Source organism: Eubalaena glacialis, chromosome 1 (genome assembly GCF_028564815.1).
Source record: "Eubalaena glacialis isolate mEubGla1 chromosome 1, mEubGla1.1.hap2.+ XY, whole genome shotgun sequence".
NCBI lineage: Eukaryota > Metazoa > Chordata > Mammalia > Artiodactyla > Balaenidae > Eubalaena > Eubalaena glacialis.
Window position 1 is genome coordinate 27,138,327 of NC_083716.1, and position 17,914 is coordinate 27,156,240.

Sequence of the window (17,914 nt, forward strand, 5' to 3'; positions counted from 1 at the left end):
ACCAGAGAAAAAGCCTGTGTGCAGCAACGAAGACCCAACACAGTCAAAAATAAAATAAATAAAATAAAATAAATAAATTTATTAAAAAAAAAAAGATTTAATCGTAGTAACTTTCAGATATACAATAACAGTATTGTTAACTGTAGTCACTGGGTTGTATGTTAGATCCCCAGAACTTATTCATCTTATAACTGGAAGTTTGTACCCTTTGACCAACATCTCTCCATTTGCCCCATCCCCCATCCCCTGGCAACCACCAATCTAATCTACTCTATTTCTATGTGTTTGACTTTTTTTAGATTCCACATATAATTTTTTTTTTTTTAATAAATTTATTTTATTTATTTATTTTTGGCTGCATTGGGTCTTCGTTGCTGTGCCCGGGCTTTCTCTAGTTGTGGTGAGCAGGGGCTACTCTTCATTGCAGTGCTCAGGCTTCTCATTGCAGTGGCTTCTCATTGCAGAGCATGGGCTCTAGGCTCACAGGCTTCAGTAGTTGTGGCACGCGGGCTTAGTAGTTGTGGCTCGCAGGCTCTAGAGTGCAGGCTCAGTCGTTGTGGTGCACGGGTTTAGTTCCTCCGCAGCATGTGGGATCTTCCTGGACCAGGGTTCGAACCTGTGTCCCCTGCATTGGCAGGCGGATTCTTAACCACTGCGCCACCAGGGAAGCCCTAGATTCCACATATAATTGAGATCATACAATATTTGTCTTTCTCTGTCTGACTTATTTCATCAGCATAATGCCCTCAAGATTCATCCATGTTGTTGCAAATGGCAGGATTTCCTTCTTTTTTTATGGCTGAATAATATTCCATTGTATGTATATACCACATTTTCTTTATCCATTTGTCCATTGATGGGCACTTAGGTTATTTCCATGTTTTGATTATTGTGAATAATGCTGCAGTGAACATGAGGGTACATCTCTTCAAGATAGTGATTTTATTTTCTTTGGATATATATGCAGAAGTGGGATTGCTGGATCATATGGTAGTTTTATTTTTCTGTTTTTCATTTTTTAAAATTAATTTACTTATTTATTTTTGGCTGCATTGGGTCTTTGTTGCTGCGTGTGAGCTTTCTCTAGTTGCGGCGAGCGGGGGCTACTCTTCGTTGGGGTGCGCGGGCTTCTCATTGTGGTGGCTTCTCTTGTTGTGGAGCATGAGCTCTAGGCGCACGGGCCTTCAGTAGTTGTGGCACGTGGGCTCAGTAGTTGTGCCTCGTGGGCTCTAGAGCGCAGGCTCAGTAGTTGTGCACGGGCTTATTTGCTCCGCGGCATGTGGGATCTTCCCGGACCAGGGCTCGAATGCCTGTCCCCTGCATTGGCAGGTGGATTCTTAACCACTGCGCCACCAGGGAAGCCCCGGTAGTTTTATTTTTAATATTTGGGGAACCTCCATACTGTTTTCCATAGTGGCTGTACCAATTTACATTCCCACCAGCAGTGTACAAGGGTTACCTTTTCTGCACATCCTTGGCATGGCTTCTTTTTACAGATTGGCAAATTCAAGCCAGGAAGGGAAAGGAAACTTAAGGTTATAGAATAAGTGTATAAGAATTGGGACTAAAACCAAAGACTTTTTGTAAAGATTTTTTTCCAGTTTTATTGAGAAATAATTGACAGACATCACTGTATATATTTAAGGTATACAGCATAATGGTTTGATTTATGTATTTTGTGAAATGATTACCTCAACAGATTTAGTTAACCTCCATCATCTCATATAGATACAATACCAAGACTTTTGATAGATTAACTGGTAACTCTGGAAATCAGAGTGAATTTCTATTAGATTAATTTTCTGATACTAGAGTTGGCATGTATTGTGCTCAAGAGGACAGTAAAATAAATGAATAATTAGTTAAGTATAACTAGCATTCCTTGCTTGTAAGACATTGGAAGTGTTTGGCTTTAGGTTTTTGATATTTGATTATTTTATCCTGTAGGGATGTGAAGTGATGTACATTTAAGAAGTGTGTGGCTGGATTGCTTTAAGATATAGTTCTTTTTTTTTTTTTTTCACACACACTGTATTTTATTTTTACAAGAGATAAATAGACTGACATCAAGCATTGTACATGGATGACCACAACAAAAGCAACAATGATTGCAATTACCAAACATGAAACACACTCATACTATGTCATAATATTGACATTCAGTCCAGTAATCCTCCACTGTAGCAGCTCCTTTACTTTGCAGTACAGATTGATTTGTATATTCTTTGCCTCTGAGTCCTTGTGGGATTTTTTTTTTTTTTAATTCAAACAGAAAGTCACAAAAATTATACTCATCCTCATCAGTTCACTCAGTCCCATGTAATTAATTTTTTTTTTTCATCTTGATAAGATATAGTTCTTAAAAAGTTGTATGACTGGTCTTTCAGAGAGAAGTTGTGCTGCAGGTCATGGGACCAGCAGTCCCTGAGGTTTAGGAATGAAAGACTTCATTGATTTACCATTGAGTTCGGGGGATTTGAAGCCATTCCTAAGTTTGGTGGTAGGTGAAAGTAGTATTGAAAAGTTGCCTAATTCTTTTTTATACTTTGTCTACTGTATGTCTTATTTCTGAGAAACTATGTTAATGTCTAAGATGACATTTCTGTGGGATTGCTGTGGCTTTGCTGTGTTTACTTCTTCGCTAGAAGGATTTAAAAGCCTAGATTAACAGAGGTCATAGCGTACTCATAGAATGCTTCTTTCTCTTCCTTGTAGTCCCATAGCATTTTCTTTGTACTTTTACTCTATTTCTCATGATTTGCCTTGTGCTGTGGGTTATTCTGTGCCTGTCTCTGCTAATAGATTGTGAGCTCCTAGAGGATCTGGTCTGTAGTTTCCTCTTTGTAAACCCTTAGTGCCTAAACTAGTGCTTTATAATATTTAGGTGTTACTTATGTGTTTGTGGTATTTCAGGGATGCTAAGAGAATCATTAGATGATATGTCTAGTCCAGTCCCCTAGTTTTACTTGTAAGGAAACTGAGAAGCACAATGATTTACTCAGTGTCATCTAGTTGGTTGGGAGATCTGTGTTCTAGTCTCAGTTCTGCCGGTTGTTTGTTCCATTATGTCTTGCTGCTCCTCAGCTGGTACTCGGTCTCTCTACAACAGGGGAGGATTGTGAAAGAGGAAAGAAACACTGGGAGGATATGAACAGATTACACTCACATTACTGATGTATTCCAATTTACTGCTTTACCAGTCAGATATTTTACTTTCAAATTTGGAAGCACAAGCTTAATTTCTGAGACCCCAGAAAGACTTTTGTAAGAGTTCTACACTTCTTCCAGTCTGTTACCCTAGAAACACCCTTCTTTGCTGTGCTCAATGGGTGGAAGTGCTGGCAGAAGGAGGAGACTTTATGTTGTCAGTTTCCAGTCACACTTCAGACAGCTTGGGTGGTAAATTCCAGGTGCCTGTGATGATGACAGAGAGTAATGTGTTGAGGCCCTTGGTTGAATTTCTCCCTGCTCCAAATGGAAGGAGAGTGATGAAAACAATTTAATTTCTTAGGAAATTTGGTACTTCGGGTTGAAATTGTTTTTCCCTCCTCTCCTATTCCCTTTTGCTTATTAGAAAGTATTGATTCTGAAATAGAGAAAGTGAGTTTATTAGATTTGGGCTGGACATTGATTAGCAGTAACCTAATTATAAATCCTCAGAGGGAGATGTTGTAAACATGTGCTTTTGACATCCAGGGACTTGTGGTTCCCACTATTCTTGTTAATCAACTGGTTGAAGCTGAGCACATGAAAGGTCTATATCCACTAAGCTTAGAATTGCATTGCTTTTGATTTATTTTAATAGGATCCTCTTGATTTCCAATTTATTTTCCCCCGATAAGGACATCTTCCTCTTGACAGCCTATTTAAAAGACACAGGAATGTTTTGAATGGAGGCTGTATTTCATGCTTTAAGGCAAAGCCATGATCAATATAGTATAAATTGCCTGAAAGAATCTTCTCTTTTTTTGTTGTTGTTATTTTTTCCTTCAGTTTTCTCTGGATCATAAAAGAATATGAGGGCTTAGTGAGGCTTTGATAGAGATAGGTCTAACTAAAATTTTAGGTCAGACCTAGGACTGCTCAGGTCTCTGCCATTTACAATCAGTCAGTGATAAGCAAACACTGAGCATTTACCATGAGCCAAGTGCTTATGGAAAAAGTGTAAGATATAGTCCCTGTGCTAAGGATGCTTAACATCCAGTTGAAATTTTCTGTGCTTTTAGCGCTCAAAAGTGCATCTCCTTTTTGGCTATATGTATTAGAGATAGATGATGTTTGAGATACAGTCTTTTATGCTATTAGATGCATCTCTTCCTTAAACAAAATTTTGATTTTGATTTGAAAGGTAGTATATATTTTCCAAACATCATTGAACAAAATTAATTTTCTGCTGCTTTGGATTTGTCTGGAAGTGAAATCAGTCTCCTCACTACCATCCATACTTGCTACTGGGTGAGATTAAGTTTCACAACTGGAGCCTAGGATTTAAGAGAAAGAGAGGAATTTTGTCAACAGTAGAAAGAATCTGGGAAGTGAGAGAATATGTGTAAATCCACATGGAGACCTGTGGGATTTCAAGTTCTCATTTGAAAAAAATTGAGAATTCCTTGAAGCAAGATGGGAAAATTTGGGCATGATTCATGGAACTGCTTTTATATAGAATTAAAAAAATACACTGAAGTTTGATCTGCAGCACGGTGTTACAAATATATGTATAATTAAATTTGAGGGACTTCCCTGGTGGTCCAGTGGTTAAGACTCTGAGCTCCCAATGCAAGGGGCCCGGGTTCCATCCCTGGTCAGGGAACTAGATCCCACATGCATGCCACAACTAAAAGAGCCCGCATGCCGCAATGAAGATCCCGTGTGCTGCAACTAACACCCAGCGGAGCCAAATAAATAAATATAAAAAATGAAACTTGAAAGGAATATATTGTTATTTTTGGTTATTTTGAAATTAAATTTAACTTTTGGTCTTTTAACTGCTGTTTTCTGCCTTGGGTCTCTTTCCAGAGGAATTTCTGAAGATGGTCAAGTGCAGTGTGATTTATGAGGCAGTGAAGGGCAAGTACTTTGCAGTGAGGAGGAGCTACTTACTTTGGGGAAATCAATGGAGCACATCAGTCTGCAGCACACTTCCTGCCTTAATGGTCCTAAGCTCGATCAATACTTGAAATTTAACTTCGTCATCAGTCTGTGGGCAGCGTGTGCTTTGCAGCCTTCCTTCCATCACCGTCAGATATATGGCCAGACCTATTACAGACGGAGCTAGTTACACTTTCCTGCTTTATTTTGCATCTTCTTTAAGTCTTGTCCACTGGCATGTTTTAAGGATGTAAAATGTGTTGCGCTGTAAGCCAAGTAATGATTTAAACCTTGAAATTACCTGGTTAGAGAAGGGGGCGTTGGACAGATGCACAAAATCTATAGCATGGTTGTTTATCATTTCTTCTTCCTAAAAAATTTCCCATTGAGAGGTATTTCAATAGATTCTCCAACATCTTAGAGAGCATTTCTAGCACTAACTGTGGCTTTCTTTTCACAGATTCTCTAACCATGGCACAGGTAGAGAAACGAGGGGGTTTGCTCAGGAAATCTTCAGCCTACAAAAAACCACTGAAGGAAAAAGTGGTGCTGATGTATGATGAGATCTTCATGGTAAGGCCTGGAGCCCTGACACTGGGCACAGGTTGACTCCTTAGTTTCTTGTTCCAAAATGAGAAATAACCTCACCTCTGCCTGCTACCTTCTAGTTCTTCAGAGGGAGAAAGAGAGAGAACAAGGGTGAGGGTGAGCTCTCTCATGGTAGAAATTATGATCATGTGTTAATTAATATAGATTGTTATTATGTTGTTCTTATAACAACTTGAGCTGGGTAAAACAATCGAAAGGAGGGAGGAAGGCTCAGGAAACTTCTTTTCTGAATATCTATAAGACTTTTCTTCCTTACGATTTTTTTGTTTTTTTGGCTGTGCCTCGTGGCATGTGGGATCTTAGTTCCCTGGCCAAGGATCGAACCTGTGCCCCCTGAAGTTGAAGCGTGGAGTCTTAACCGCCGGACCATCAGGGAAGTCCCCTTATGATTTGACATAAGGACCTTTCTATCCTAGATGTCCCTTGAATTTCCTTTTGGCCCTAGAATTCTATCTAATTCAGATATTTTCAAAAGATGCACTATTATATTCCATCTCAAGTTGTTAGTGGACAGAACAATTGCTTAGTTAGACTATCTCATCTTCCAATTCTATGAGAAGACTGAGGAATTATTAGCAATTAGATTAAGGGATTTCTCTGGGTCTTCAGAACTGCTTATTGACCATGGTCCAAGCCTGTGTTGTAAAATATACCCTATCAGGGAAGGTTAGAGTGATTAGATACCCTGCAGATGTACTTGACTTCTGAAATCCTGGTCATAAGTAGTACATGTAAACATTTAAAACGTAATACTTGTAAAAGGAGTTAACCGTATCTTGTGTAAATCTTGTGGACTCTCTTTCCTAGAAGGAGGATAATGATAATATTTACCCTACCTGGCTCACTGGGCCATTGTATTTCATGTATGTGAATGGGCTTTGAAAACTGAGCAACATACAAATACAATGGGGATGCATCATAATATGACTAATTGATTCAGATGGCTAGGTTCACTTCTCGCTAAGAAGAGAAAAATTTGAGGGAGATTCTTGAGTTCCTACTATGTGCCTGACATTGTTCTAAATGCATCACCAAATACATTAGCTCTAATTCTGACAAGAATGCTGCAAGAAGGCTATGTTTTTACATGTGCCATGTAAAAGAGCATGATAATGAGAAAACTGGCAGTCACAGCTAGAAAGTGAAGGAGCTGTGATTTGAACCCTAGTGTCTGACTCCAGAGTCCTTACTTGTTCAACTTTGCCACGTGGCCTTGGATAAATAATTTGATCAAGTAAAACATCTAATTCTTGGCAAGCCTTAGAGACAAAGTTTGACATGCACACAGTTAATACAGAACTGCCCAGGTCAGTATAGGTGGCTGTACAGAGAAAATGAGTGGTTATTAGGATCCTATTAGGGCTCTTTCTATGTTAAGTAATAAGCTTGGTATACATGTGACTCCTGCTTGAGAGAGCTTTGAGCATGGGAAATGCCAGCTCCATGAATTCCCTGTTTCATATATAAACAACAAAATGACATTACAGAAGTGTGAGGGTCAATGTGTGGCCCCTCTTGGGGAGCAGGACTTGAGAGAAAGGGATAGAAAGAATTCACTAGATGAGAACCTTATTAGAAGGCCAGAAATGTTGCTTCTTTATGTCATTCTCAATTAAAAAGCCAGAGGAGATTCCTAGGATAATATTTTCTTATTTGATCAGAAGTTCTTAACTAATGAAGACATTAGTTCTTGGTAGTAATTTTAAAAGGTCAATTTAAGGTAAGGTGATAGCACGCAATTGACATACTGGTTTTATGTCATTAGCTTTCCTGTAAAGTAAGGGTTCTCTTTTTCTTATTTCACTCACTAACCAGAAGCCTCTAACTTCCTAGAATTTCTGTTTGAAAATTTTTGCTTAGAAAATTTGGATTTTAGCACCATAATTTTGCTAATTATGGACCAATTTGAAGTAAGAAAAGAGCATATTACAGGCTCTGTACAGAGGACTAAATGCATACAGGAGGGCAAGTAGAAGCAGGATGTTGTAAAAATCATGGCAGTATTACTTAGATGATCTGGGTTCTGGCTCCTGCACTTGTATAAGTCTTGTGGACTCTCTTTCCTAAAAGGAGGATAATGATAATATCTACCCTACCTGGCTCACTGGGCCATTGTATTTCATGTATGTGAATGGGCTTTGAAAACTGAGCAACATACATATTCAAAGGGGATATATCATAATATGACTAACTGATTCAGATGGCTAGGTTCTTTTCTTGCTAAGAAGAGAAAGATTTGAGGGAGGTTCTTTGAGCCATTTAACTTTTGGTGCAGGGAATATATATCCATGCACAATGTCTTCCATTTGGGAAAAAACCCCAAAAAACTTGTTCCCCATTACAGCTGTTTGGAACGACCAAGCATTTTCAAAGTTAATTGTGAAAGGTAAGGTTGATTATGTGTAGTGACCCTTTCAAATGTGTTCTTAATGCTTTGGTGTTAGCTGGGGATATTGAATATACTTATCTTCTGGTTTCAGACAGAGGACCCTAGTAAGTGCAGTCCTCGATTTTGGGAGGAGCTCTTCCTTATGAAGGTAAGACTTGGTGGCACCTGTGGATTTTCCTGGTAACTGAGATTGCCTTCGCATGTGTTCTAGGTGCTGCAGTAAAAATGGACTCAGGCCCTTATTGTTTCCTTGTTAGGTGAATTTAGAGTACCTAGAAGGCAAGCTGGAATCTCTTGATGGTGAGGAGTTAATGAAGATCAAGGACAATATTAATTGCTTATTTCAACACTGCATCCAGGCTCTGGGAGAGGAGCATCCAATTCGAGTGGTCAATGCATTGCAGGTACAAGGCTGGGAGACTGGGGAAGTCTTATTGTTTAACAGGAGAAAGAAGTTGTAATACATCTGTTGGAACTTGAGGAACCTAAAATTGCCCTTATGTATGAGGCTTGCTTTCTTTTTTTTTCTTTATTTCTTTAAGTAATCAAACATCTATGTCATGTTTGTTTAGCCATCTTTCTGGTTAAACAAATTGATGACTATAGTAGTAATCTTGTCCATTTGTATAATTTGATCTAATGCCAAGGCGGATTGTTTGACAGAATTTTTATTATTACTTGAGGACAGGAAGAGAGAGGAAACTCTGGCAAGGTTGATTAGTCTACAGCAAAAATCAGAAGACTTTCTTAATTAAATAAACAGTATTTTCTTAACGTGAGGTTTCAGAAGGTCCTTGACTCCCCGAAGTTATATGTAATATTTTATGTGTAAATGTACATTATATGTATATGCACATTTCTTTTGGAGAGAGGGCTTTCGTCAGATTCTCAAAAAGGTCTGTAACTCTAAAAACATTAAGAATCACTATTCTTAATGCTAAGTGGCATGATCATGAGGAAGATTCATTATTCTTGAACTACATTCATTATTTCTTGAATTACTGTTACATGCCAAGCATTAAGCTGGTGGGATACATTATAGGCTTCTTGAGGGCAAAGACAGTATTATTCAATACTTTGTTCCTAGTGTGTAGAACAGTGCCTGGCAAATAGCATTCTAGAAGTAAATTTTTTTGAATGAATGATGGGCAAAATTTCTAGAGTTTATAGTCTAGTAGCTCCAGTGTAGCCTAGATTGGGCTGAGTATTTAGGGTAGTGATTGACAAGCTTAGAATATGAAGAACTGATGACAGCATAAAGGATTTTATTGGAACTTTTGGTAAATTGGGTTTAAGTTTCTAACTTACAAGTAGGGTAGATCACTTTGTGAGCCCCAGTTTTCTCATCTGTAAACTGTAGAAATTACCTCTTGAGCTGATGCCCCAGAAAGAAGGACCATGTTTATCCTGTAGCTTTGTTAACCCTTGGACAGTAAATTCTACATTTCAAGCATCACAGTTGTAGTGACTATTAACTGAAAGTTGAAATGAAAGTTGGAAATTGTACTTCCTGTAATTACAGTGGCTCACTGTGGGGGCATGAATTATAAACTGATTTTAGTCCAGTGGAAATAAATTGACATTAAGCCACTTGGTGACCCATAAAAATATAGTACATTATTATAATACCTGATATTTATTGAGCTGTAACAAAGTTAAGTTCCAGGCACTATTCCAGGAATTTTAACAAAGTTCCAGGGACTATTCTAAGTGAGTGCCTTACAGTATTAATTCACATAGCCATCACAACATCCCTATGAGGTTAATGCTATTATTATCATTCCCATTTTATAGCTGAGAAAAATGAGGCACTGAAAAGTTAACTAATTTGTCTAGGCTCACACAGCTAGTAAGTAGTGGATGGGGATTGTAATGAATTTTTAAGATTTGAATTGATTGGTTGTTATCATATAGGGACTTCTGTAGTTATTAAAAATGATAAACTATTATGTAAATTCTAAAACTAATTTTAAATAAAGGAAAGCTCCACCAATCCCATGATTCAGACTCAAGAACTGTTTCTTATTTTTGAATATCACCTTCCAGTCTTTGTCTGCAGTGTAATTTTTAAAAAGTGGATGGCCAGAAAAGAATAAGAAAAGAGGATGACAACACTTTCAGTTGCTGTTCCTCTTTTCATTTCTGGATTTTGTACATATTAAGACCCAGACTGTGTTTTGGAGCTCAGAGAATAGAGCAATTGAATGTCAGCTGTGTAAGGAGAAGATTCTGAGGTTGCAGTGTGAGGCTACTGATCCAATGCCCTTTACATTTTGAGACTTCCTTTCTAGAAAGAATTCTTTCTCTCATCTCTGCAGACCTTGTGTGCACTCATTCGAGGAGTCCATCAAAAAAATAAGTCTACCTCTGGGTTTGACATTATCAACATGCTGATGGGCTTTGACAAGGCGGAGCTGTGCATGAAGGTGAGGCATAAGCTGTAGATGTGCCTGTGGATGTCTGCTTCTGACAGCTGTTCATGGATCATCTGCAGACAGTTAGATACACTAGAAGATTTGGACTCAGACATAGATGATTGAATTTTTTTTTAAATTTATTTTTGGCTGCATTGGGTTTTTGTTGCTGTGCGCGGGCTTTCTCTAGTTGCGGCGAGCGGGGGCTACTCTTCATTGCAGTGCGCGAACTTCTCATTGCGGTGGCTTCTCTTGTTGTGGAGCTTGGGCTCTAGGCATGCAGGCTTCAGTAGTTGCAGCACACAGGCTCAGTAGTTGCAGCTCATGGGCTCAGTAGTTGCAGCGCATGGGCTGTAGGGCGCACGGGCTTCAGTAGTGTGGCTTGCAGGCTCCAGAGCACTGGGTCAGTAGTTGTGGCTCCTGGGCTCTAGAGCACAGGCTTAGTAGTTGTGGCGCACGGGCTTAGTTGCTCCGCGGCATGTGGGATCTTCCTGGACTAGGGCTTGAACCCGTGTCCCCTGCATTGGCAGGCGGATTCTTAACCACTGCGCCACCAGGGAAGTCCCTCATATGGTAATTCTATGTTTAACATTTTGAGGAAATTCCAAACTGTTTTCCAAAGTGGCAGTACCATTTTACATTTTCCCCAGCAGTGTGTGTATGTGTGTGTGTGTGTGTGTGTATGAAATGTCTATTCAAATCCTTTGCCCATTTGTAGATTGAATTATTTGTCTTTTTATTGTTGAGTTGTAAGAGTTCTTTATATATTTTGGATACAAGTCCCTTATCAGATATCTGATTTGCAGTATTTGTCACTATCTTGAACAAATGTTGTTCATAATATGAACTTTGAAGAACCTGTCTTCTCTCATTCACTACATTTTAAATAAAGAAATCTGTATGCCAAATAATCCTTATAGTGATTAGTTTATTTTTTAAAAGTTACAAACATGTGGGACTTCCCTGGTGGCGCAGTGGTTAAGAATCTGCCTGCCAGGGGCTTCCCTGGTGGCGCAGTGGTTGAGAATCTGCCTGCTAATGCAGGGGACACGGGTTCGAGCCCTGGTCTGGGAAGATCCCCCATGCCGCGGAGCAACTGGGCCCGTGAGCCACAACTACTGAGCCTGCACGTCTGGAGCCTGTGCTCCGCAACAAGAGAGGCCGTGATAGGGAGAGGCCCGCGCACCGCGATGAAGAGGGGCCCCCGCTTGCCACAGCTAGAGAAAGCCCTCGCACAGAAACGAAGACCCAACACAGCCAAAAAAAAAAAAAAAAAGTAACAAATGTTCAAGTACAATCGGTGTCTTTTAAAAAAAAAAAAAAAGAATCTGACTGCCAATGCAGGGGACATGAGTTCGGTCCCTGGTCCAGGAAGATCCCACATGCTGCGGAGCAACTAAGCCCGTGCGCCACAACTACTGAGCCTGTGCTCTAGAGCCCGCGAGCCACAACTACTGAAGCCTGCGCGCCTAGAGCCGGTGCTCCACAGCAGGAGAAGCCACCGCAATGAGAAGCCCGTGCACTGCAATGAAGAGTAGCCCCCACTCACTGCAACTAGAGAAAGCCCATGTGCAACAACGAAGACCCAACGCAGCCAAAAATAAATAAATAAAATAAATAAATTTATTTTAAAAAAAAAGTTACGAATATGCAATTAGGAATACACAAAGATTTAGTACCTGGAGTCAGTTTTTAATTCTAGCCTTTTACAGTCCATATATATATATATATATGGTAAAATCCCAGATATCTTTTTCATTCTTACAGTTTTAACTACTGCCTATATACTGCTGATTACTAACTCTCTATCTTTAGCCTTAATTCCTCCTGAGTCTCAGACCTGTTCTCTGTAAGCACTTGCTGAATATACCCACTTACACATACCTAAGTACCTCTTGTTTGGCATATCCAAAATGGAACTCATTGTTTTCTCTACTTCTGTTCTTCCTCATTCATTCTGTGTCAGAATGGGGGTACCTGTCTTCCCGGTTCCCCAAGCCAAAAACCTGAGAGTCACCCTTGACTCTTTCCTATCCCTCATCTTTCATATCCAGACTATCACCATGTTCAGCTAATTTTACCTCAGCTCATACTTCTCATATCTGTTTTTTCTTTTTTTCCCCTACTGCCAAAGTCCCCATTATCCCTGAACTATTGCAGTGATGCCTTCATTCTTTTGACGAACATTTGTTATGCTCCTCTGTGCCAGGCATCGGGGATACAGAGGCAAATAAGACATGGCAACCATCCTCAGAAAATTGATAGGTTAGTCTTCTTTTGTCTCCCTCTCTCCAGCCTTACCATCTTTAAATCTGTCATCCACACTGACAGCAGAGTGATGTAACTTAACACTCAAATCTTTCTTGGTTAGAACCCTTCATTAGTTTCCTATCACTAAAAGGATAAAGACCAAACTCCCTCATTAGCCTTATAAAACTTTTGTGATCTTCTTTCTATTTATTTCTCAAATCGCATCTCTCATCACTGTGCCTCACTCTTTATACTTCTATAATAACAAACTGCCTGTATTCCAACTGCATGTCCAGGGCCGTTTCATTCTTCATGTGTCTTTGATCATGCTAATGCCTGTCTAGAATTCCTTTCCTCCTCAAGTTTTAATTAATTCCTACTGATTTTTCAAAATACAGCCTGTCCCTGAGGAGTCCTGGAATAGGTAACTTCTGAGCTAATTCCCTTCCTCCATATATATTACTGTCATAGTAACCATTAAAACTGTTTATTTATTTTTCTCTCCTATTAGACTAGAAACACCTTGAGAGCAAGGGTCATTGTCTTATTTTTTCTTAGAAAACACAATATTTAGCATATAGTAGACTTTTACTACATATTTGTTGAATTGAACTGAAGTAGCTTATTTTGAACCTTCACTTGACCTTCCAGCACACTAAATCCTTTTTTTTTTTAAGATTTATTTATTTATTATTTATTTATTTAATTTATTTTTGGCTGCGTCGGGTCTTAGTTGCAGCATACGGGATCTTCGTTGAAGCATGTGGGATCTTTCATTGCGGTGCACGGGCTTCTCTCTAGTTGTGGCCTGCGGGTTTTCTCTCTCTAGTTGTGGCTCGCAGGCTCCAGAGCGCGTGGGCTGTGTAGTTTGCGGCACGCGGGCTCTCTCACTGAGACGTGAGAGCTCAGTAGTTGTGGCGTGCAGGCTTAGTTGCCCCATGGCACGTGGGATATTAGTTCCCTGACCAGGGATCGAACCAGCGTCCCCTGCATTGTAAGGTGGATTCTTTACCACTGGACCACCAGGGAAGTCCCGCTAAATCCTAATTCTCCATTCATTTCCCTCCTTTTTTTAATGTAAAATATTTCTTTTTTTTCTTGTAGTATCTAAAGGTTTCATCTTTTGACTACATTGGATAAAACAGTTGGTTGTTAGTACAAGCGTTAAACTCTAATCACATTGTCTAGTAGAATCGACCAGGATGGATATGAGCTAGCTTTGTTGGATAGTGCATATGGCCAGTGAATAGCTAGTAGTGATATTATCTCTTTGTTGTTTGTTCAGTGTGCCTGCATCAAGTGATATGCTTTCTTTATCAAATAATGAAACATACCTAGTTGTTTAACCATTATTATTAACCTTTAACTTAACCATTTGTTTAATTTATTATTTAAAATTTATTTAATAGAAGTTAATTTTATTTAGTTTATTATTTATTGTTTTTAATTTGTATATTATTTAACTGTTATTAATCTTTTAAAAAATTTCATTCTAATCTGAAGGTTTATATGAGGGTGATAGGCTGCAAACATTCATTTGCTGGAATAGTAAATTCTTTATTCATCTTTGTGGTTGTTCTAAAGCATTTTTCCCAAAATAGCTAGACTTAGTTAGAAGTCTTCCTTTTTTATGTCTAGTCTTGCAAGGCCTAAGCCTCAGGGAATGATATGGTTGCTTCATTTTATGTTATTCACATTACCTTGTATAACATAACCCAGAGTTTGACAAAGACATGGTGGAGATGTTCTTTGATATGGTTTAATACTTAATGGTTCTCTTTCTCAGAACTTGATGGAGAGTTTGGATTCATTGCTTTGTGCAGAAGGTTCTGAAAGTCTGAAGAGCTTATGTCTGAAACTTCTCCTCTGCTTAGTGACTGTAAGTGACTCATCTATATGTTTCTTTGTCAAGGGTGTAAATTGACAGCAGGGGCAAATTTGAATTCTTGAGCCCAAAGTTAGAAAGGAAAGGAGAAAAAAAAATCTCTACTGGGCCATTACATCACTCTGTTGTGTTTGTGTAGAAGGAAGTTATTTGTATGGGCTTTTGCTTCCTAGAAGTTGCTCTTTGGAGCAACTGCTGACATTTTTAACCTGTACCAGTCCTGGAGAAGTGCTGTCTTCTGGATTGTCAGATTTTGCCCTTCTCATCAGGTCTCATTTGGAAATAGTTTTTGTGATTCTGAATATTTTTATTTGTTCTGACTTTGATTTTATAGCTGGAAGCTGGCCTGTACCTTCTAGTGGGAGGAGGGTAGGGTATTATTCATTTACTTCAGGTGGTTTCCTTTCCCTGCCACTGCTTGAAGACTTCTGGATCATAAAGTTCTTCCTGTGCATCTGGGGAATGAAACCAAGAAACTGTTAAGCAAATGCTTTTGTGAGGGTATGAGAGAAACAATGAGAAGTTCAAAGATTTAGGAAGTTTTAATTTGCTAATTTCTTCCCCTTCTAGTGTCTTGTCTATTCAGGCTCAGGTGGCTTTGGGGGTGCTTTAAGATCTGCTAAGTATCTAGTAGAATGTTTTAACATTTCTGTTTCTCTTAGATACTAGGTGAGGAGATATACATGAGATATCAGAGTGTCTTAGTATAGACTTTAAATAGGCTTTTATTATATTCAGGTGACAGATAACATCAGCCAGAACACTATCCTGGAGTATGTAATGATCAACAGCATATTTGAAGCAATTTTACAGGTAGGTCAGTTCCCTTGTCACCTCTTTCTTTTTTGGGTAAACCACCTCCTCAAGCACTCTCACCATTTCTGGCTCTGGTTACAGATACTCTCCCACCCGCCAAGTCGTAGGGAACATGGGTATGATGCTGTAGTCCTCTTGGCTTTGCTGGTGAACTACAGAAAATATGAGGTAAGTGGGTCCCTTAATGGAGAGCTGTTACCTTTCTATAATCTTCCTAAATGTGGCCACTCCTAGAGGATTTTGCTTAATGTAGAAGACATGTTCTTGGTAAATGGTATATAGATTAATTTTGATAAACCAATTCTAGAAGTCCTGTCTTAGATGCCTGGGGTAGAGGATATAGCTGTTTAAAGGAATCCTGTGGTGTAACTTCCAATAAAGTGAGTAAATCTCTCTTAATGTAATGGTTCCCAAACTCAGCTTATCATTAGAATCACCTAGTTATCTTTTTAAAAATATTTATTTATTTATTTATTTATTTGGCTGTGTCAGGTCTTAGTTGCGGCATGCGGGATCTTCGTTGTGGCGTGCAGGCTTCTCTAGTTGCGGTGCATGGGGGCTACTCTTCGTTGCGGTGGCTTCTCTTGCTGCGGAGCATGAGCTCTAGGCGTGCAGGCTTCAGTAGTTGTGGCTTGCGGGCTTCAGTAGTTGTGGCTTGCGGGCTTCAGTAGTTGTGGCTTGTGGGCTTAGTTGCTCCGCGGCATGTGGCATCTTCCCAGACTAGGGATCGAACTCGTGTCCCCTGCATTGGCAGGCAGGCAGGCAGCCACTGGGCCACCAGGGAAGTCCCTCAGTAGTTACTTTTTAAAAAGAAGACATTTCTGGGCCTTACTCTTTATTTTATTTATTTTTTACTTATTTGTCTGCGCTGTGTGGCATGTGGGATCTTAGTTCCCTGACCAGGGATCGAACCCATGCCCCCTGCAGTGGAAGCATGGAGTCTTAACCACTGGACTGCCAGGGAAGTCCCTGGGCCTTACTCTTTACACACCAAATCAGAATCTCTTAGGGGGTGAGACCTAGATATCTTTCTTTTTTTTTTAAGATCTCCTTTTGAATGTGATGATCAGCCAGGATTGGGAACCACTGACCTAATGCATCTATTTTGAAAGATTGGACTTATATATTGGATTTCTGTAATGCAATCAATCCACTTGTATAAATATCAACTGTTGGTCTGGGGACTCTCTGATTTTGATGGGAGTTGAAGACAGAGCCTTATCCATATTAATTCTGGAGTTCTTTTTGCCTCTGAATTAGTCAGGGATAGATTTATAGGTTTTGAGATAAAGAGGTGAACTCAGAGATTTATACTTGGATTGGTGCATCTACTTGATTTGCCTCAAAAGGTAGAATACACAGAAAAGGAAGGGGGCCACTTAGGGAAGACCAGGGACCTCACTGGGGATTGCTTTGTAGGAATAGGGAGCACTTGGCACTGGGTCCTGGACACTAGGAGTACTTTACTGAACCCAGAAGTCAGGAGCTGCATTGAGGCAACTTGACTTTCTTCATTTAATAAGTAGCAATACTATGAAAATGGGCCAGCTGGAGGGAATGTTTTCATTTTTGAGCTTCTGGATCTTCACTTAGTGATTTTTGATATGATTACTAGCCAGGTCAAAAGTGATGGGTAACATAAAATATGGAGCTTATTCTTATAAATAGGGATATGAAAGAAAGGCTGGCTGTGAGAAAGGAATACTTAAAGAGGGACTGGAATATGTGGAGCAACGTTAACGTGTTATAAATCCCAGGAGTTGATCGCTTTCATTGTCTTGGAGGAACTGACAAATGGTGTACAGAGCTACTAATAAATAAGTAATTTATCACCAACACCTGTTTTGCTGGTGATCTGGAGGGGCCGGCATGGTAGCCATTTTGATATCTGTCATGTGTAATAGCCTCTGGGGCCTTATTACAACAGCAGGAAAAATAGCTGAGGAAAAATGCTGAAGGTAGTTAAAGCGAGTTATGTGTGAAAGGAAAGAGCCATCATCGGTAATGAATATTTTCGGAACATTCTGCTGGATGCAGGCCACTCTGAGGCAATGGCTTGGCTTCTCTAAATGTGAACTGGACCCTGGTTCAGCCCAGTAAGACTTTCTGAAATGTCAGCCTGAAAAATTGGACATGGCCAAGGAACTGGAGAAAATCATATTTCTGGAGTGGGGTATGCATCTCTAGTCTGTCAGAAACCTCAGAAGAATTAATACAGTAGGCGAGGGCAAGCTGGTAGGCATAATTTATCTGGGCTTTGCAGCTTTTGATATAAGTCACTCACCAGAAACCATTAAGGAAACCTGGTGACCATGGAGCAGGAAGGTTTTTGACAGGAGCATGAGGAATTCCAGATGAACATAGCAAAACCAAAAGCTGGTGAAGTTTTATGCAAAATACGAGAGGGTGTGCTAGGGAGAACAGCATTCTAGTTACCACCACAATTGATCCCATGACCAGTGG

The 17,914-nt window shown here is 39.6% G+C and overlaps 1 protein-coding gene across 7 annotated transcripts in view; it reads left to right on the forward strand.

Moving 5' to 3' along the window:
- The window catches only part of ARMH3 (armadillo like helical domain containing 3), a 175,105-nt gene that overhangs the window by 13,510 nt on the left and 143,681 nt on the right, over positions 1–17,914 (forward strand). For 5 of the 7 annotated variants that reach the window (XM_061193947.1, XM_061193979.1, XM_061193954.1 and 2 more), the window contains 7 exons: positions 5,549–5,661; positions 8,178–8,234; positions 8,344–8,490; positions 10,405–10,512; positions 14,537–14,629; positions 15,374–15,448; positions 15,533–15,619. In XM_061193947.1, the coding sequence (XP_061049930.1) occupies positions 5,549–5,661; positions 8,178–8,234; positions 8,344–8,490; positions 10,405–10,512; positions 14,537–14,629; positions 15,374–15,448; positions 15,533–15,619 (680 nt within the window). Of the gene's footprint in view, positions 1–5,548; positions 5,662–8,048; positions 8,084–8,177; positions 8,235–8,343; positions 8,491–10,404; positions 10,513–14,536; positions 14,630–15,373; positions 15,449–15,532; positions 15,620–17,914 lie in introns of those variants that run through there. The other 2 variants (XM_061193989.1, XM_061193998.1) reach the window with 2 other exon arrangements.